This window comes from Microsporum canis, genomic scaffold (assembly GCF_000151145.1).
Source record: "Microsporum canis CBS 113480 supercont1.1 genomic scaffold, whole genome shotgun sequence".
Taxonomy (NCBI): Eukaryota; Fungi; Ascomycota; class Eurotiomycetes; order Onygenales; family Arthrodermataceae; genus Microsporum; species Microsporum canis.
Genome location: NW_003299169.1, coordinates 2991489 through 3011867, shown reverse-complemented (window position 1 = coordinate 3011867; position 20379 = coordinate 2991489). Strand labels below are relative to the sequence as shown.

The window sequence follows — 20379 nt, the reverse complement described above, 5'->3', positions numbered from 1 at the left end:
GACGAGCTTTGGGTCAAAGTTGAAGTTATTAGTAATATATTAGTCATCTAGTTAAAAAAAAAGAAATAAAAAGAATAGTGACAAGGGTGGGATTCGAACCCACGCCCTCAAGGAGGACCAGAATATCTCGGGGTGAAGTGATCACCGGTGATTATTACTGATTAAGGTTAGCCTTAATCTGGCGCCTTAGACCGCTCGGCCACCTTGCCTGTGCATATCTATCACGTGGAGTCGACGGGTAGTTGATCCTGAGGGGTGAGCTTCTACAAGACGACTACAAGCACGCCAACATGATATCTTCAGGCCGATTTTACTTGTCCAATTATGAGGAGAAGTACTACGTACAGAAAACGATTGATCTAGCTCCGGGAAAATATGCGGGTCTCCGTTACAACGTTGAATTCTCCTCCCTCCGATTCCTTCCACAAGGACGTGTCCTTCCAACGATACCCTGTTAAGTATGGCTCTTCTTAGAAACAGTGGCAGACGCTTGACGGAGTGTTAGCCATGAGGTTATATTCCATATTCTAGAACGGATATTTTTCTCACTTGGATATGGCGGGTGCGGCACATTTTGCAGAGTCGAACCCTTTAGCAATGCACTACAGGGAGGATCATGGGTTAACCTTCCGATGTTCATTTATTGATGAGATGAAATGAGATCTTACCGCTTTATAACACTGGAAGTGCCAAGTACATATGAAGCCAATAGTGATAATCTCCTTGGGCAGCTCACCAGCGGCGTCAGCACTGGCAACACCAGCAACGGCAGTCTGGCCAAGGACGGCGAGAGCTGCCAATAGAGTGTGTGCGAGCTTCATTTTGAAGAAAATTGAGCTATCGGTTGTTTCTGAATAAAATAAGTTTCCTCGCAGGAGTTGATGGACTGGGAAATTTGGCAAGTATGAATCTGAGAATCGAAGGTCATCAAGACTGATCCGAGTTGATATATATACTCTCAACCGAGAGGAGCAGCCCTCCCATACGGCCGTGAAATAAATGAAAAGGGATGACATTCTCTCTTTATCTGTCTCTATGCGTGTTCAGCTGTATCTCCAGGTCGTCGTGCGTTTTGTTACACCGCGCCTCTTGCAGAGATTAGGAGTGTATCACCCAAGCGCTGCCTACCTACCCTAAGAAATCTGCGTTGGGGACCAAATGCGACCCGTTGACTGGACTTTGACTGAAAAGAATGGTTGAATACCTGCTTGGCCAGGCCAGGTGAACTGATATGCAATTTCACTCTTGCTGCGACCGTCGCGGTTCAAGAATACAGATAGCCGGCCAAAATTAACCAGGTCTTTCTGTTCGGTATACATAGTATAATGGCAACAATGCGTCTTGTTACCTCAGTTCTTGGTTTATCAGAACCAGGTAGAATACCGTCTACCTCTCATGCTATTATGCTTGAACTAGCTGGCTGCTAGCAATAAATCGACATATATATTAGAATGAGATGGATTCGATTGGCCAAAGTCGCATAAGCCAGATGCCCTACGAAGGGTATACATGCAGATCACCAATATAAGGAAGATAGAAGCTGGGTTGCGTTCTTTATTGATAGTATGTGTTGCCATTGAATGCACTTGTCTGTCGGTCCCGACGCTTGTTTTGGTAGCTGTGGCACAACCTGAGCCTATCGAGGGTACAGAGAAATGACCGTACGCACCGGAAAGTTGATCAAAGCTGTTTCTGGTATAGTTTTGTTTGGAGTATGTACACTGTTATCGTGCCCCATGCATGAAACAAAGAATTCCTGCGACTGGGGTCTTGTATACCTATGTTGGTAATAGGATTATAGTGAGTAGAATACTGACAAAATCCAGGCGTCTTTCTTGGCGAAGAGTGGTTAAAATGAAGGACATCGTTATTAATTCCTATTCTCTGGTTCAAACACCATCCAAAAAAGAGTAACTCCAGTCGTGACTAAGAACCAAATAGACATGCTAAAAAGGTAGAGGGTTGAAGCGCCAGTGACGAATTCCGTCTATACAAAAAAAGGGACAAGAGAGTGGCAAGGAACCACTTTATGTAGCTCCAACCTGAGGCTTTTTCGCTTTCGGGTCATGCCTACCACCCGCATCGTCTCCGTCGGCTTCCATCTCCACAATGAATCGTTCCCAAGTGGCCAGGACCCCTTGGTAAAAGTCGACATGTTTCTGCGTCATTGCACCCAGAGTATCGCGGAACTCAATTGCTTTGATACGTTCAAAGTCTGAGACCTCACGTACAACTTCTTCGTCGAACATCTCGGAAGTCGTTTTAGCACTTTCTACCTCACGGGTTAATTCGTCAATGCGGAGCTCTAGTTTCCGCACCTTCTCTCGGCGCGACTGCTCGTGGTCCACGCCTCTAATATCTTCCATCTTGGATCGGATGAAAGAGGCGGGGCTACTTGTTAGTGGGTTTGTGGCATAGTATGAAGATGGGTTGTTGGTCAGGTTATCCCGCTCTGCCACGGCCTTGTTAAGGTAGTCAACCAGCGCTTCGTAGTCGAGTTGCTTCTGTTCTCTTGTCTTGAGCAAAGTCTTGAGCGATAAGATATACGCCTCCATATCTCGAAGACTGCCTAGATAGTTTTGATCTGTATGTTCTTTCAGGTCTTGAATCCCATAAGATGTTTCTTCTACCGATCCGGCAAATATTTGTAGAGGTACTTCTAGTTCGGGTTCGAGAGGCACAAGTTTGCGGAATTGCATGGCGAGTTCAGCATAGTCGGCCTCCAGGTCGCTTTCGCGCCTTGCAACTCGTGCAACAATCTTTTCCACATGGCTTAGATCTTCATCCAATTTGTCTGCCTTTTCTCTCACCTCGGTAAACCGTTTATCTGGCTTGTGAACTTTTGTAAACGCATTAACGAATGTATCTGCAAAATTATCGAATATATTACTTCCGCCGTCCGAGTTATGGGTGGCACTACGGGACGGGCGCATCCTCATGTGTTGATTCCATTCCCCGGATTCCAGAAATGTGGCCAAAATGGGTGCTCTGCGGAGGACGGGGTGGAGGGTAATCCGCTTGATAAACCGATGAAGTGACCAAGCACGGCGCTGGGTGAACTCGGGCCCAAATCGGTCTCCACGTACATATTCCATCTTATGTTTGTCTGGTAGCGGGGGGATCGCGCAGGCTGGATACTCTCGAAATAGAGTGTTGTAAAGGAAGTAGAAGTCGGTGAACCGCCGTCGAACGCTGAAATCCGTTCTTTGAAAGGATTTAAAGTTGGTCTACCCTTTCGTAAGTATAACATCCTTGGAGTGGGTGTAGATTTTATGGTACTGTGATGGAAGTAAAATGTAGAAGAGGGGGATACACTAACATGAGTCGACACTAGGTAGGAAACATAGACATCCTTTGTGCCCTCATTCTCCTTCAGTGGTGTGTCTACCGTACACTCAATCATACCGTTATCCAGGGTAGCTGTGAAGGCACCATCTTGAACTGGGGATAGAACTTCTTCTCCCGCGGAGCTCATACGGCGTTTTCCATTGGGGTCATCCCGCGAACTGGAGGCGTTATCGATATCTGTATACGATGTAGCGGGTCGCGATGCATCGCTGTCCCCATCATTCCTCCAAGAAACACTATCGAAATCGTTGTGATCCATGTTTGTTGGTGATATATATGCCGTGGGAGCGGATTGATGTTTATGTAGGAGCCTGAGTTGACCAGGGCTTCGGATATGCCCACGAATCTCACCGCGCGTCTAACAGGAAGGCATAAAGTGATATATCAACTTAATACAAGTACAAAGATATAGAATTCGGGCTGATCAAGCATGGAGTGTCTCCTAATCACACAGTGCGCATGAATGGTTGAACGTCGAATTCTCTCTTCTCTTTCTTTCTCTCTTTCGCTCTGTCTTGCTGTATGAAGGAACGAATTCATCATCACGTGATATGATGATGTCAGTGTCTCCCTCTTTAGGACTAGCGCCTGTCCCGAGCTTTTCTTTTCAACTTTTGACAAAGAATCGAAGTTGGACGTCAAGCCAGCATCTTTACATACAGTAAGGCCGGACGGTTATGATGGTATATCAGCCGGAACATACCGACTGGTATATTGATATTAGCAGCCAGCAGGCCCTTTAGAGGAGAAATTTTAGGCGTCAACATGTCCACCATGATGACCCTTCCGTCTGTCAGACGAGACTACAGAGTAAACAATATCTCCAACGGGCCTCTAAGCGCTTCCACTTGATGATGACGGCTGCAAGGCCGCATGAATTCCCATGCAGGGCTTTCAAGCCAGTGGCTAGCTTCTCGCTGAATGTTGAGGTTCTGTCACTGCATGCATCCCCCAACTACATACAGGCCTGATCCTGGGGCGGGATGTAAAACATTCAGACGGAACCCCTTGGCTTGACACAGGCTACCCCGACATCTCTCATACAGGCTGAAGGGGCCACCGGCTATCAAAATGCTCGGTGGTGGAGCATACTTGCACTGCAGCAGTGAATTGGCGTCTCGACAGTTATTTATAGCTTGTGCTTATGTATGGGATGCAGCGACTTAACACCAAGATATAGCTGCAAATTTACCATCAGCCATGGAGATATCGAAGTACTTACTATTAGCGGGTCGAACGAGTCGAGACGGAAGATAGTTGGCTACTTTTGTTTGCCTACTCTGGGATCCCTTCCGTATACTCTATACTACCGTATTGCACTTGTTAAAAACACCACCAGTGTGTGAATTGTTCTCTTTCAGCCATATGCAACATTTAATGGTCTTGATCAACTTGCACAATATATATGACCTCTCGTCGATCAGATGGAGTATCGATAATGAATGGATCGGAGTATCAAATTCGCACCCAGTTGAGGTGAGTCCAAGCACCTACTTCCGTGCGACCCATCATTCTGACTTTGATGAAAAGGCAAAAAGAGAAGGACATCAAATGATAGGCCGACTGGGAGAGTTTCATTTAGCGCTGAGAGGAAGTATAAACCGGGCTCGAGAAAAGAAAGCAGCGTCGTTCGAAGATCTTTTCAATGTCGTTAAATATATGGGCGTCTGTATCGCGGCCGTATCGCGGAAACGGCGATTGTGACACTAGCGCCTCTTTTTCATGCAGGCTTCTATTGTTCTCTGCAGAGAACAATAGGTTATTAATACGACCGCCCTGGCATTCCCCACAGGCTAAATAGGAAACCACACTGCTGGGAACGAACTGGCCATTGTGATATTGTGATATATTACGCTTTTCAAGGAGGAGCAAGCAATACATTGCATCGCAGTTCCAAGGATGGATGGGAAGAGAAGGCCGCCCATTGGAAGCCTCGGGCTGAAAGCAGCATCGCTGGCTTATTTTCGCATCTCTTTTTGGGGCCAGTCTTGATACGACCCTTTCTGTCGGTGTGCTCTCAGTGCCTCTTTACCTGTCTGTACGGAGTTATCCCTTACCCCCTCCGGATACACAACAGCCGCCCCCTTTTGGTTAAGGGCCATGACTTATCTATACTAGATATATAATCTATACTTGGTCCCGATGTGTGTCCCCAGATCTTGCTGGTTTTCTTCTTGATCTGTTTTATATATTCTTCTTCCTCTTCTTGCCTCCCCCGTTGTTCGTTGAAGCATGCTGTTTTGAGTTTTGATCCCTCTCCCTTATTATATACTTTTCAACGCGTGTGAATTTCTTATGTATAGAGTTATCTTCTCTCATTATTTGGATGGGTTTATTCGAATGTGCGACTCGATGCCGGTTGACAAGGCCTTCATTCTGAGCCAGCGGCCATTCAATTTTCTCACCTTCTTCAGCCGATGGATCCAGGCATTTACGGCACGGTTCCCTGGAAGACAGAACTATCGACCCTTGGCGGAACCTGAATCCACGCCAGAGCACCCAATCTCCGTCGTCTGCATTTCAGACACACATAACTGGCAACCTGAGCTGCCAGATGGCGACATTCTCCTCCATGCCGGTGACTTGACGGTCAACGGCACATTTGAAGAACTACAGGCACAGCTGACATGGCTCTCTGCCCAACCACACACCTATAAAATTCTCGTTGCCGGCGAACACGATGTCCTTTTAGACCCTCCGTTTGCCCAACGAAATCCGGACAGGTACCCTTCCGTACCGGGGAGGACAGTCTGTGATTTGAATTTCGGCAGTGTCATCTACCTCCGAGACTCTTCCGTTACTTTACAGTTCCCTGAGCACGGAAATGGACGCGAAATCGCAATCCATGGCTCACCGTCCATATCGTCTAGCCCTTCGCGAATAGGAGCATTCCATGTCCCCAGAGGCACAGATGTATGGACAAGGGCGGTGCCAGAAGGAACCGATGTCTTGTTAACACATGAGCCGCCCTCGAAACATCTCGACGGTGACTTACACAGCGGTTGTGCTTTCTTGGGTCAAGAAATTGAACGAGTTAAGCCCCGTCTGGTCGTATTCGGCCATGTCCATGACGGATATGGTGTGAAGACCACCAACTTCGACGAGAAAGTTGTGCCAGTTGTGGAAGAGGGGACTGATCGCCAAAGAAAGGGTTGGGGTCCCTTTTTCAGGGCTGTGCGGGAGCAGACAGGCCACTTATTTGAATATATTTTCCCGGCTGCACCTTCTTTGATGCCAACAGTTGAGAAGCAAAAGCTTCCTACTACCACAACCTTCGTCAATGCCTGTCTCATAGGCGACCTGTTGGATGGAAATGACAATATTAATGAACCAATCGTGACCCATATATAGCCGTCATTGGCCTCAATACCACATCTATACCTTATTTACCTTTCACTATTTCAACTGTTCTGGCGTACGGGGTCCTAGGTGCTAGCGATGGGAACGAACATGGGCGTCTGCTTTTTTTCCCCTTTATATGCTATTATTTTATTCTTCCACATTCCCCATATATCTCGGGTCGTGCATAGTCCTTTTCTTGATGTACATTTAGCGCCCAAAAAGATACCTCTTGACGAGTTGAACTGGAACGGAGCATCTTTCTTTTCATCGCGCTCTCTCATTTTGCCCCGTATCTCGTTGAAAGCCTTATCGAAGCCGCTTTTAAACTGCAACCTTGTCCTTCTCATAGAAACAGGTTTATACCCAGGCAGCTCCGGGTAGAAGCAAATCTACGAGAAATACTATCATCTGATGTTAATATATATAAGAAGTCCCTGGTTACTTGGCCTGCTTCAGTCACCTAAAACCCTTAGTATGGCTGTGCATCTTTATGGACGCTATCACTAACCACGCCCTCCCAAACAAGTCAAGAAGCCCTCTTGAAAATATCTACATTCTCACTTTCCGAAGGGCCTCATTGTTCGGTTCCTCGAGCATGAGAGTTCTTACTAGGCAAGAGAGTATCATCTCTTAAGAAGTATTATAACACCAAGTGGTTCTCGTATTCACATCGAATCATTTTCTTTACTTGCATATTGTAATAAAGATCATGGAATGGCTCCTTTTACCTTTATATTTATAACTTTTCTTGTCTTCTTCATAGGTGGATGATAGATCTCTATAAGCTTGCTTCATATTTTACTTATCTACAGCTACAGCACACACAATCTCTTTATATTCGATCTTACATTACTATTACTTTTCAAATATATCGCCTAGTTAGGATGTTCATTACTTCCACCAAGGTAGAAAATAATCTATTTCTATACAGCAAAGAGATACATAAACACCCATAAATGTAAACAAAATGAGATTAGACAAATCAAAATACATCAAAACCATAATTGGTGAAAAGACATAAGAAACCAAATATGTATAAGAATATATGCCACTGGAAATATAACTATGGCGTTTACATATATAGTATGTCCAGCCGTCTGCAAAGATGAAAAATGGCAAGACAATTAAACGGAAAATGATGAAAAGACTCTGTAAGCGAAGACAACAAAAGGGGAATCACTCATGCAGTCAAACATATAAGCCAAATCTGAATAAACTGACGGAAAAAAACCCATGTCTAAAAGTATAATAGAGAGCAAGGTGAAATGTCTGCTTATGACCTTTCGGGTCTAGCTGTGGGTTCCGGGGTGGTAGTTTCCGGTCCATCATCATCATGATAGGAGTCATCGTCATCAACTCCATCCACGTACTCATGAGAATCTTCCTCTTCACTACTGAAAAGAGGATCTTCATCATCGCTATCTCCCGCGAATGCATCGTAGAGCTCTCCGCCGCGGCGTGTATGTTTTTTGCCTCCGGCACCAGCACCACTGAGTGGAAATCCTTCATCCTCCTCTGCCACCATCTCGAATTCGTATTCATTGCGATTGTTGCGGATACGTTTTCGACGTTGAATCCAGAAGTATACGCCTAGTGCAGAGCAGAAAATGAGAATTAGGCCGATAGAGCCGTATATCCAGATCTGGGTATGTTTCGAGACACCAAAGGTTGGGAAAGGAGATGGAAGGAAGTTTTCAGCTCCCGCGGAGGGCGAGGATGTGGCGGCAGCAGCAGAAGACGGTGTAGTGGAACCAGAGGGTTTTGGTCGTGTAGGCCGGCCGGGGTTGTCAGTAGGACGGAATGGAGGGCTTGTCTTGGTTGGTCCTGGCGTAACAGTGGTTGTACCGACGTGGGGGGCTGGTATGCTGGTGTCATGGTCGTGATCGTGGGCATCAGGTAAGGGGTGTAGCTTTTGAATGCTGGGATCGATTGACTCTCCCCATAGAGTAATTCGCCAATCAACAAATGTGCCGTTATATTCATTAACCACAGTATCCTTAACAATAACAGTCCAGTTTCCTACTCCCTTTTCACCCCTATTGTGAGAAAATGTTAGTTATAACCGTTGACAAGGATAGATACCAGCGCAGGGAATAGCTTACCAGTGAGCAACAGACATGAATGTCCAGTCAACGTATCCAGCCCTTTCATCATCCTGAGGCCGAGCGGTGCTCAGATAACTGATTACACCACTTGGACTGTGAAGCTCAACACTGAGGTCACCGCGGCGAGTATGGTTGATATTCATAGTGACGGTTACGTGTTCAACTCTCTCTAGGTTGTTTTTCTTAAGCATCTCTGTCGTGATATCAAAAGAAGTGGAAAGTCCTTTGTCGCCCTGGGGAACGTCATGGTAAACTTTCAACCACGGCGAGTGGAACCAAGCCTGCGGTTTAACGAGTTTCCACTCTTTAGCCAAATGGACCGTGGTATATGCGTCAACCTTGCCGTAGCCGAAATCGTGGCTGAACTTCTTTCCAATGCTGGTGGTCTGCCACCCTGGAGCAGTTTCATTGATAGGAACGGCAGTTTCAACAAGTAAATATTGTAGATCACGCCAGGTCAGCTCCGGACGAACCTGGAGAACAAGTGCCATGACACCAACCACCAAGGGGCCAGCAGCAGATGTTCCGCCATGCTGTGATGAACAGACATTGGCACCAACGTCCGTGGTATAAATGTATCCGCCACCTCCACTGCTATATGTCACAACCAGCTGCGCAGAGCACGACTCGGAATAGTATGGATGCTCGTTATTCCAATCAACGGAACCCACAGTTATGCTGAAGATACTGTTGGTGTAACCGTCAAAGTTGCAGTTATCTCCGTGGCCCGCTCCATTGCCAGCAGCAAAAACGAAAACAGAGCCCTTTCCACCGCGGCCCTTTTGGATCCCGTTGGCAATGGCTCGACGGACCAAAATACCGGGTGTATCCATCGTCCTGCCATCGTCGATCGGGCCCCATGAACAAGAATAGATTTGATTCTCCTGGAATCCATAATTGACCGCAACAGCCTCATCCGCATCATTAATAGCCTTTGATAGAATACGAATTCCAGAAACCTTGCTATCATATGCAACGCCAACGCCGCAAATGTCGTTGCGGACAGCTGCAACCTCGCCAGCACATCTGGTCCCATGCTTATCATCGTCTAACAACGGTCGAGGCTCTGAATGCATCTCGTTAAAATCATAGGAGCCTGCCGCAAAGTAATTATCCTTCAGGTCATTGCTGTACATATCTAAGCCATCGTCAACAATAGCAGAAATAGATCCGTTCCCAGTAATTCCTTCAAGCCACAGACCCGTAACGTTAAGGTCATTTCCCGGGTATAGAGTGTTAAAAAGATGCCACTGCTGTTTAAAGATTGGGTCCCATATGGCTAGCGTGTTTGCAATCTCATCTTGCCTCGACTGAGCGCCAGGGTCTGGAGTTTGGTCAGGTCGACGTTGGTTGAGCACGATAGATTCGGATTCCGGCCTGGGAGGAGGGATTCGTTTTTGTAGGCGTCTCTTTGGTGTCAGTTTTTCAGACCATAATATTCCATCCAGTCCGTCTATTCCAGCAAATTCTCCACGAGCTTCTAACGATCTTCGACGACGGGACCTCTTCTGTAGGTCTTCTAGCATTTCATCCACATCCACACCTTGTCCTTTTCGTAGAGAGAAGGTATGATGACCTTCCAACTCCCCTATCTGGCCTTCATGCTGAACTCCTAACAATTGTTCTACCTGGGCCGGCGATACCGAAGAGTGTAGTTGAACTGCAAAGTAATCATGGGCATCGTAGTCACGGCGGTATAACGAAGCATCGACAGCACCAGTACCAACCAACACGGCAGCTAGATGGAATACGTTTCGAAGCTTCATGCCTGCGTGTTTGCGCTCTTTCGATACTGTAGGAACCGGGTGGTTTTTGACCCGGTGGAATTATCGATTGGTGTACATTCAACTCCGCCCCCAGAAAAAGATGGGGACGTGTTTTTAAGGAGGGGCGGAAGGAATTCGACGACGAAGGAGGCCCTGCAAAGCGTGGAATATTTTAGATATGGAAAGGAGGTTGCGCTGAAGGGCGAAGAAAGCTCAGTTTGCTGGTAAAGGGCGCCAGTTGAAATGTTTGATCGTCTCGACACGTTGAGCTTGCGGCCTCGCAATCCACTTTTTTTAGTACGACGGCAATGCTTTGCTTATCCACATGAATAGCAAAGCGCCAGGGGTAAATTCGGAATTCACAAGTGCCGCTCAAACGAAAGGATGATAGTACTTCGTGGGCCTGGTTTGATAAAGAAGGAGAATTATTCTCTTTCTTTTCGTTTCTTTTTTTCCCTAAAAGTAACGGAGTAGTTATTCGTTACTAGAAGATCTCCTGGCCAAGCAACGCTACTTTTGTATTCGCTCCGTACAAGAGAAAGAGAGCAACTTTACTCCGCCAACTATACCTCAACCATCTCATTCGTATTATCTTCCTTTCACGTAATAAATGTATTAAACGATTTTTATTTTTATTAACATGAAAAAAGACTTCATCGATGTTTCAACTACCATTTTGGGATATCGGATAATTATTCCGCCTTCAGCCGGATCAGCTGACTCGGATTATATTTATTCCTCTATATTGCACGTGCTTCCATACACGTGATGGCTTAGATTGCCAAGTGTATGACATCATCGTTGGCTGCCTATATATATATAAAGAAGTTCAGCTCTTGGTCCCACAATTCCTAACTTTTTTTTAGATGGATTCCGTCGTAGCGTAGTGTTAAGAGTGGGCGTGGCTTTGAATCGATGATGATTTACAGGACATTAGGCTGGATGAGTACTTGGTGACATCAGGATGGCCTTATCTGCGCTTTCAATGTCTTGCGGCAATGTGCTGCTGTTTCTGAAGCTCATTTTCGACGGCTGTATTCGCAGCGGCAGACATAGCACACTATGCTTCGGTATAATGTCTCCCTTTTGATGGGATCTCGGTTCCAGACTTTGAAGCAAAGATGCCGTTCATAGGCGATGTTATGGAAGCTTGAAGAATAAAGAAAGGAAGTGAAAGATAAAATCCTTTCCTAAACAAGCGCTGATATAGTTATATGTGAGTTCGCTGTCGACGACCTCGGCGAGATCAAATGGTCACACACTGTCTTTTCGAGCTTCTGGATAAACAGAGGTATACACCCTTTATGTTGTTTGGGAAGACTAGAAGCTGTGGCTTGAGTGCGCTTCTATAGGTTCACTGCGTTTGGCTCCTTTCCGTTATCTACTGTACGGAGTAGGCATCTAGGATCTATCTTTTATAGAGAACTTTACGTATATAAAGATCACTATATAAGCACTCTTCCATCTCTTAATAAAGCTGAAATCTTTCTCGTATCCAACGTATCTTCTAGGGGCCCACACGACTGCATGTTCTGCACGCGATCGACAGAATCTCTCTTTCGAAGAAAAAGCACCAAAATGCCCCGGAGGAAATACAAAATGAAGCTGTAAGGGTATCCTCCATGCTATAACGTGCATCGAGGTTTCGTTATCTTATGCCTTTGTTATGGAGCAGTCATACACTAAAACACACCACCCGTTCCTTGCTCGTTCAAAGGCTTCATGCGAACACCACAAAAGATGCCCAGGGTAGGATGCCTTAGGCTTAAGACGGGGGAGTCTATTGGCTTTTCGGGGACCTGGGTTTGAAATGGCGCTACACAAGCACCTCGTGTTATATACTGCATAGATATGCACGCACATACATAGGATGCTTCTCTTAGACGGAATATACCCTGCTGCAGATTCTTATTTTTCTAGTTCGGGATTCAAGCGAACTCCACAGACAATCCCTGAAGTCAGCTGGAGGGGTTACTTGCAAGCTTCTTGACAAAATACCCAACCATCTAAGCCGAAGCTAGACCGTGTTATTACCCAGTCACTGCTATCTTGATCTGGTCTCGTTAAAAATACCCAATTCACGTCAAAGTAGTCGATGTACAAGGGTATATAATACGTATGTCCCATCTTTCTTCTTAGACAATGACCCCTTTGAGCACTGGCTCGGCTCAAAGGAATACCAAAGTGACATGTTCGGCAGGGAGTATCCATCTACATTATATATAACCTCGCCTTTCGCCCAATTTTCTTCTTTCTTTTTGCTACTCAGTTTGCTCGGAGGCTTTAGTTTCAATGCATTCACATACTTAGATCTCTAAATTTCAAACCAATTAACAATCGACAAGAGAGACCCGGCGATGGAGGAGATCAAAAATTTCTTATACCCCTTGAGTCCACCCACCCGTGTCCGCACACGACCATTGGAAGTTTTGTGTGTTGGGCCTTCTCGAAGCGGTACATGGTCTCTTCGAGCAGCGTTGCTAAACCTTGGATATGACCATACCTATCATGGCTTCGACGTAGTTACGAATCCACCCGACGACAAAGCATGGTATCTACTTCATCGCCAAAGGTTGAAATACGCTGCATCTCAGCCTCGATCGAAAGGACTTGCCATTTCGTCCACTGATTTTGATCAAGTGGTGGGCCATTGTGCTGCCATGACTGACCACGCTGCTGCAGTCTTTGCCCCCGAACTTATAGCAGCATATCCAAAGGCGAAAGTTATTCTCAACGTACGACGAGATGTCAGAGCATGGCATAATAGCGTTATGAACACGATTGTTGTTCACTCAAGAGATTGGGGGTTCTGGTTTAAAAGCTTCTTTCATACCGAGCTCTTCTGGGCCCAGGAAGGGTATTATAGAGGTACTTTGAAGTGGTTTTACCGAGGCGACTTTCAGCACAATTCGATAGACGTCCTAATAAAACACTGCGAACGAGTGCGAAGTCTCGTGCCGAAGGATCAACTGTTGGAATGGGATGTTGAAGACGGATGGGAACCGTTATGCAAGTTCCTTGGCAAGGAAGTCCCAGATATTCCCTTCCCCAAGACCAACGACTCTACCTCTTTCTTCAAAAAATGTGAAGAGTGCTATGAGGCCCGGGTGCTGAAAGCGACTCGTAACATGTATCTTTTCTTTGCCATCTTGCTATGCATCGTTATTCCCTATACAATTTTCTTATGGCGGGAGTGACCAGATCAGCGCAGATATCCGATACTGCTTTTTTTTCCTTGTTGCATGCATGTACATAGAGAACCTAAGGACCAGCCCTTGTCTTGCCTTCCCACCCACTTTTACGCAGAAACACCCATCGATGCATGCCTAGAACATTCTAACAACGATAACTCCAATAGTTTATCAACATATGGACGAATGATCAACAAATAGTAAACTCAAGCGGCAAAATTGAGCTTCGCTTAGCTTAATAATAGGGTTGCTTGTTAACTAGTTAATTAGCCCGGAAGTTAAATAGCCGCCTATAAAAAAAAATATAATCGCAGATTATTGGAATACTTTTTCCTCGTCTCTGTTATTCTGGAAGAGCGCGTGATAGATTATTTTGTGCTTATAATGATAATGGTAATGATGGCGAAAAGGAGTCTATGGGCGATTTGTTTGTGACACCATTCCAACGGTGTATTCTGTCAACTTTCCATCGTTTTATTGGTTTTGTCTCCTTATGCCGAATTCGAAGACGGAATTACAAAAATTTTTGGATACCGCAAATTATTCGTTCAAGGGTTGATTAATATGTTTATTATAGCAAACGTCACAGATTGGCTTCTGTGGCTTATTCCCAAACCCTTTGTTCAACTTGCTCCTCAGACCTGGCTTATCAATATTTCCCACCGCCTCAAAAACGAACGAAAAATTAATGATTCTAAACGAGGCGACCCTGTAGTCAGAATTTCATATAATATGGTCGTCAAGTACGGCACTGGTGTTTCTCCCGGCGAAGCAGCGACTCAGGAATACGCCTCCCAACATGTCGACCCCAATATTGTCCGAGTTCCCAGAGTTTATCGCTACTTCCAACACCATGACCCTTCCGATACAAAGCCCAAAGGCTACCTTTTTATGGAATATATACCCGGACAGAACTTGAAGACGTTGAATAATATTGATTCAAACAGTGAGATTACCAAAAAGTTGACGAAAATAATTGCCCACCTTGGGCAGATAAAGGGTGGGGGTGTTCCAGGTCCAGTTGGCGGTGGCATGCCCCGAGGCTACTTGTGGGGGGATAATGGTGCAAAAATGGAGTTTGGGTCTTTAGAAGACATGAATGCCTGGGTTAATAAACGTATCGAGCTTCTTGAGGAAACTGTTGACCTGACGCCACACTCGCTTAGCCTTTGTCATATGGATCTATGTCGTCGGAATATTATACTGATGGAAGATCAGTCAATATGCCTACTCGATTGGGGTCATGCTGGATTTTTCCCACGATTCTATGAAATTGCGGCCATCAAGTGCAGCAATGATCATTATAGCATGTCGCTTTTTGAGGCTACTACTAAAGCGATTGCTTTGACGGAAGAAGAGCTTAGGTGTATGGATTTGGTTATAAAAGCTCGAGATGCTAGCTTACGGTGGTCCTTGTAAGTTATTATCCCTGGGGTTCTATTTGTATTGGTTGCTTCTAACCATGCTATCTAGTGAGAAACGCACTCATTGCAACACCTCTCCCTTCTTAGACTTTGTCACTGCTAGAGTATTAATATAGCCATTTTACGTGCATTATGCATTTTCGAAGGGAACATGGATATATAGAGGGTATCCTCCTAGATATTATATATAGAACGAACTATACTTGTTGGGCCACCTCACATTTAGTATGTTTCATCTAGTCAATCGCACTAGCTAAATATCCACCATTCGTTCCTGGTCAATAATTCTATTCAATCTACAACAAAGACTTGTTATCTCGTGCAAAGAATAAAGCAAATGTAGTGTTTGCAAACCACAGTGTACGGTAGTTAGAGGTGAAGCTCCTCACAATGGTAAGTGAAGAGAGATGTTAGGCCTATTGCACTCTTCGGATAAATAAACCAGAGAAATTACATATTCTAATAATTTGCTCCTAAAGTTGTACTTATCCAGCGAATAAGTTATGATACAATGAAATTATGGGTATTCATTATTCTCCATATAAAATTCATAATCCCTTGCATGCCCTCCGTATACATCCCATAACAATCTCAACACAAATGTAGCATGTAATAGAAATGCTTGTATTCAAAACTTTGAGGCCACAACCACAATCCTTCAATGAAAAAAAAAAAAGAAAAGAAAAAGAAAACTCGAGATGAAGAAACAGTAATTCAGTACAGGAAATGGAGAGAGTCTTCTATCAACTACCGTATTTGTCCATAATAGCCTTGAATGAAGGATCCCGTAAAAGGTCTGCTGCGGAAGGGCGTTTCTCTGGGCAGTAAGTGAATACCCGAGACATAATAGACAGAATATGTTTTCGCTCAACGGGATCACTCTCAGGGCGATGATATGCAATTACTGATTCAAGTCCACGTTCTGGATTGACAGTTGTATGCTGGTCATACCAGGAATCGAGCGCTCCAGGGTAAATATAAAGACCTTTCCATTTCTCGGGTAATGGGCCCAAACGGCAAACAATACCAGCTATTATCCCACCCCTAAAAATAGTAGGGAAAGGAGGGGAGCCCAGGTAAAGTAACGAAAAGAGGACCATATAGCTCCACATATCGCATGCAGTGGTTAGGCCCTTTTTATGGAGTCGATCAGGGGAACAAAATCGCTCAGGTGGGCCGCCATGTTGATATATAGGATCACCTATTTTCATCGCCAGGCCAAAATCCCCAAGATAGAATTCGTCTGTACGTAAGTTCTCGGGGACATTAATAGGCTGAACAAGCTCCCCCTTCTTCCAGAGGTCATCGATAAATGGTATAAGTCGCTTTAGTGGTCGGCCGAGTGCTTCGTACTTCTTATTCCGGCTAAGGTTATGGAGAGGGACCATCCCCCACATACAGTTCCTCTCATTTAGGTCTGTTCGGTAGCCATATTAGAATGTGTTGCTAATAGGAAGAGATGTAAAGATGGAGTTTACTTACCGCGATGTATAATTCCAGCTTTATGTAAATTTCCTAATGCTACTAATAACTGCTTTGCAGCAGACATACGAGTAGCCATAGATATATTTCTTATAGTAAGCTGGCAAAGGGGTGGGCCCATTAATGGAAGTACCAGAACTCTATGATAGCAATTATTTCCAGGTAGTAGAAATGTCGCTAAATAGGTCACAAGGTGAGAGATATCTTGTACACGTTGAAGGATTTCGGCCTGTATACGGGTTTCGATATCTCCCCATTCTCCCGAAGACATAATTTTAAGGGCCACATCCTTCTTATCTTGAAGGTCATGAGCCATCCAAACGGTAGCGAAACCGCCAGAGCCGACTTTATGCTCTACCAAGTATCTCCCATTGATAACTTCCCCAAGGAGAATAGGGTAGTATACATGCGGAGTTTTTTTATTATCGTATTTGTGCCAGGGTTCCACTACCTCTTCGAGGTCAAGCTCCTCATCCTCATTTCTCACAAAGACACCAAACTCTGCAGCGTCATCTTCGTCCCTTTTGGGATATTGGGGTGTTGCTGCCACTACCGGCATACCTGGCGCTCTATCCGGAAGTGCTGCAATGGCCGTCATTTGAACGAGTATATATCGATCGTGAAGCAGGTAGCTGTGGAGTTTATCTGAGAAAAAATGTGGGATAAAACGTGTTTAGCGGTCGAGGAGATGGGAACTGCATAAACTACTGACCAAATATATGTGACTGAGGTTGGAGCTAGGAGAATCTTATAAAAGACATATCACGTGACAAGGCCTTGTACCCGCTGGCTGGGCTCCACCGCTGTTGAAAAAGTTGGATACAAAAGGCCTGATGTTCCCATTGGTAATGTGTGCAAGTCGGAGCAGAATGGACTGCATAATCCAACAAATTGCCCACTTATAACTATCCAACATATCCCCCAGCAACCAACATTAAACGGACTCAGCCCCCAATACCCCATCTCCTGCATGCGTTTTAACTGTTAGCCGCCCACTACAGTTCCTAGCGTCCAATTATTGAGAACTCGGCGTGTTTCGTTTGCCTAAAACCTGCTTGAGGGGCTGGCATGGATTGTGATGGGGTATCTCAATGTTTAGGTGGCCCAGGGGTCTACCATCTAATGAATCCAGTCACGTCACCAAAGCAATAAACCTTAGTTACATGGGTATGGATTCAAATTACTGAGAAAGGGTTGCTTTGGAGCCTTTTTACGTTATGGAAGCGCCGCGTTATTTTTAAATTCAACCACTTCTCTAGGCGCTGGCTCGATTCTCTAGTACTTGACATACGGGGTACTTCTAACACGGATCTTGCCTGGTCCTTTTTAGGACTCTCAGGTTGATTGGATATAGCCTCCCAGCTTGGCACAATGATTGAGGTCTTTGATGGTTGGTTAGGGAGTAAGGATGGATTAAGTCTTTGTCAGACTAAAATATGAATGCTTTAAGGCATTATTCAGCCTGGGATTGGCTCAATAGACTATATGTGTCTGACATAGGGGCCATGTTCAACGTCCCAGGCGAGCCGAATATCTGAATATCTGCTTGCCAAGTATACGTTAGTCTCTAATCATAAATGGCAGGCGGCAAGCGAAACATTATACAAAAATAGAAGAACAATCATCTGCCAATCGATTAATATCAAACCTCAAGGCGTGACACACAAAATAACAAAATTGGTAAGTACGAGTCCTTTCAGGAACTTGTACGGCTTGCCGCCCATCTTTTGGCCCCCAGAACTAGCCGCATGGTTTACCTACCTTCTAAGGTGAGGAAAGAGAAGCAGCGTTCCTAAACCCTGATGCGCAACGACAGCTAGGCTGGGTTCAACATCCGAATATATAAAGCCCATCATTCCTTCCTATCCTCAATTTCTCCCCTCCATCACCAAACATCCCCCATACAGTTGGCCAACAAACCATTACTTACCAATCCTGATTATACCTTAAAATTAACGCTTAACGGAGTTGTCTCCTTTCATATTCGCTGCCGCTAGTCACCATCGAAAGCCCTAGTTTAAAATGTCCTTTCCCAACCGGCTCCCCGCTAACTCATATGAGGGCACGATCGATGGTATTGAAATCAGATGGGGCCCTTCCGCAATTACCAGACTATCCGATAATGCCAGTCTTTTCCCGGCGGGCCTAGAAACCATGAAAGGTGTTACGGAAGATTTGGGTTATGCGTGTGCAAAGCGACTCGGGAAAAACAGGGTTAAGATCTTGTATGTCATCATCCATGTTTTGAGTCAATTATTTATTCAGTACCCTAACTATCTTCTAGGGGCGCATTCCATGACCATACCACCAATTCCGCAACCGGGGAGAGACGTCCAGATGGCCGCCATTGCACGTATGGGATGAGTCCAGGGCAAATTAGGGTCCATGTTTACGTTGATCTCACTGAAACGATGCCGATTGAGGAAATGAAGGTGTTGGGAGAAGGCGTGGTCCTGAACAACACAACTACCCCAGACCCAACTCTATCCATAGGTACTTATTCTTATTAATGTTGTGGGATTTGGTACTTGAAGGAACAATGTGTATGCGCACTTTTGAGCCCTTGTTTATATCTACTTTTTGCAATGAAATAGTCTTCGCTTCGCTTCAGCAATTATTTATTAAATTAAAGGGGATATATCTAACTAAGTAGTTGGCTCTATTTTATCCATTTTTCTAAGGTTGGCTAACAACCATGACTGTAGGCATAAATGGGATGACTAGTCGATAGATAAACTTGTGTAAGTTAGTAAAGGGATACATTAGCTGGTGTCTGCCTTTTGCCAACTGGTAAAACATAGATGGGGTACCTATATGGCAGATGTCAAAAGAAATTCGCCACTTCAACTCATCCGGATGCTCCAACTGTGTTTTTGTCTGTTGACTTTCACCGGTGAGAGACACTTCGTCGAGGATTGCTTAGATCTCTAATAGGGGTAATGCCAATGAGGCAGCCATCTCGTGATGCATTGGAATATCGAGATATAGGCAGATAAATCTCTTGGGCAGATCTGTCGAATGGACAGCTCACATTGCACAGTGAATTGATCAGTTGGCAGGAACCGTAACCACGGTTAGCTGCATGAATCGATGAAATATTTGTTATGTAATGCCTCCGTGGCCCTTGGTGGTAGATATAACCGTAACTACATCAGCATATTGATATAGTTAACTATTAGATATACTTAAATGTTGTGGCGAACGATAACCACCAAGCTTTATTAAGCAACCGGAAGAGCCGTTGGTCAACCATGGATCAACCTCGAAAGCGTTCATAACATATCAATACACTATATAATGGTATACTATATCACCGTGCATTGTACATCGTCCGTCGTAAAAGACAGCCGTTGGTGCAGGGAATCAAGGCTGGGCCGCCCAATGACGTGGAGGCGCCGCCAGCCACCGCAACTTCAAAGACTGCGAATTCACCAACAGCCGCATCGCCGAAACAACATCAAGCAAGCGCCGTTATTTCCCCCCCCCCCCACGATAGACAAAGGCAAGCTATTATCATCTTGTATCTCTACCGGATTGCCATTGTATAACTATTTGCCATTGGAGGCCTTAGTTGGCATCTCTTCGTCCGTCTGGCCTTAGCATTATCATCATCAAGCTTATTTGAACAACCACTTTTTTTTTGAAGCACCGCAGCACTCACAATAATTCCTCTCAGCTCTGGAATAACTTCTTGCGAGCTCTAACTTCTCTTAGTTCGCCA

General features: G+C 45.1%; 7 protein-coding genes and 1 non-coding gene across 8 annotated transcripts; 4 read left to right on the top strand and 4 right to left on the bottom strand.

Annotated features, from left to right (window-relative positions):
* Positions 1-78: 78 nt before the first annotated feature.
* MCYG_10514 lies at positions 79-209 on the bottom strand. Its single transcript has one exon. It is a non-coding gene; the product is annotated as a tRNA-Leu (tRNA).
* A 1818-nt stretch (positions 210-2027) lies between these two features.
* Positions 2028-3607, bottom strand: MCYG_01102 (Atg24p; the record flags this gene model as incomplete). The annotated part of the gene is made up of 3 exons (XM_002850952.1): positions 2028-3227; positions 3320-3384; positions 3406-3607. 3 exons carry the CDS (start codon positions 3605-3607, stop codon positions 2028-2030), a joined length of 1467 nt encoding a protein of 488 aa, XP_002850998.1.
* A 2093-nt stretch (positions 3608-5700) lies between these two features.
* MCYG_01101 (metallophosphoesterase domain-containing protein 1) lies at positions 5701-6699 on the top strand (the record flags this gene model as incomplete). The annotated part of the gene is made up of 2 exons (XM_002850951.1): positions 5701-6071; positions 6219-6699. The coding sequence occupies 2 exons, from the start codon at positions 5701-5703 to the stop codon at positions 6697-6699; spliced, it is 852 nt and encodes a 283-aa protein (XP_002850997.1).
* A 1264-nt stretch (positions 6700-7963) lies between these two features.
* On the bottom strand, positions 7964-10561 carry MCYG_01100 (kex protein; the record flags this gene model as incomplete). Its single annotated transcript, XM_002850950.1, has 2 exons — positions 7964-8726; positions 8793-10561. 2 exons carry the CDS (start codon positions 10559-10561, stop codon positions 7964-7966), a joined length of 2532 nt encoding a protein of 843 aa, XP_002850996.1.
* Positions 10562-12918: 2357 nt separating this feature from the next.
* On the top strand, positions 12919-13758 carry MCYG_01099 (conserved hypothetical protein; the record flags this gene model as incomplete). Its single annotated transcript, XM_002850949.1, has 1 exon — positions 12919-13758. One exon carries the CDS (start codon positions 12919-12921, stop codon positions 13756-13758), a length of 840 nt encoding a protein of 279 aa, XP_002850995.1.
* Positions 13759-14316: 558 nt separating this feature from the next.
* MCYG_01098 (conserved hypothetical protein) lies at positions 14317-15292 on the top strand (the record flags this gene model as incomplete). The annotated part of the gene is made up of 2 exons (XM_002850948.1): positions 14317-15167; positions 15226-15292. 2 exons carry the CDS (start codon positions 14317-14319, stop codon positions 15290-15292), a joined length of 918 nt encoding a protein of 305 aa, XP_002850994.1.
* A 627-nt stretch (positions 15293-15919) lies between these two features.
* On the bottom strand, positions 15920-17256 carry MCYG_01097 (protein kinase domain-containing protein; the record flags this gene model as incomplete). The annotated part of the gene is made up of 2 exons (XM_002850947.1): positions 15920-16593; positions 16659-17256. The coding sequence occupies 2 exons, from the start codon at positions 17254-17256 to the stop codon at positions 15920-15922; spliced, it is 1272 nt and encodes a 423-aa protein (XP_002850993.1).
* A 1424-nt stretch (positions 17257-18680) lies between these two features.
* Positions 18681-19168, top strand: MCYG_01096 (uncharacterized protein; the record flags this gene model as incomplete). The annotated part of the gene is made up of 2 exons (XM_002850946.1): positions 18681-18883; positions 18943-19168. The coding sequence occupies 2 exons, from the start codon at positions 18681-18683 to the stop codon at positions 19166-19168; spliced, it is 429 nt and encodes a 142-aa protein (XP_002850992.1).
* Positions 19169-20379: the final 1211 nt, after the last annotated feature.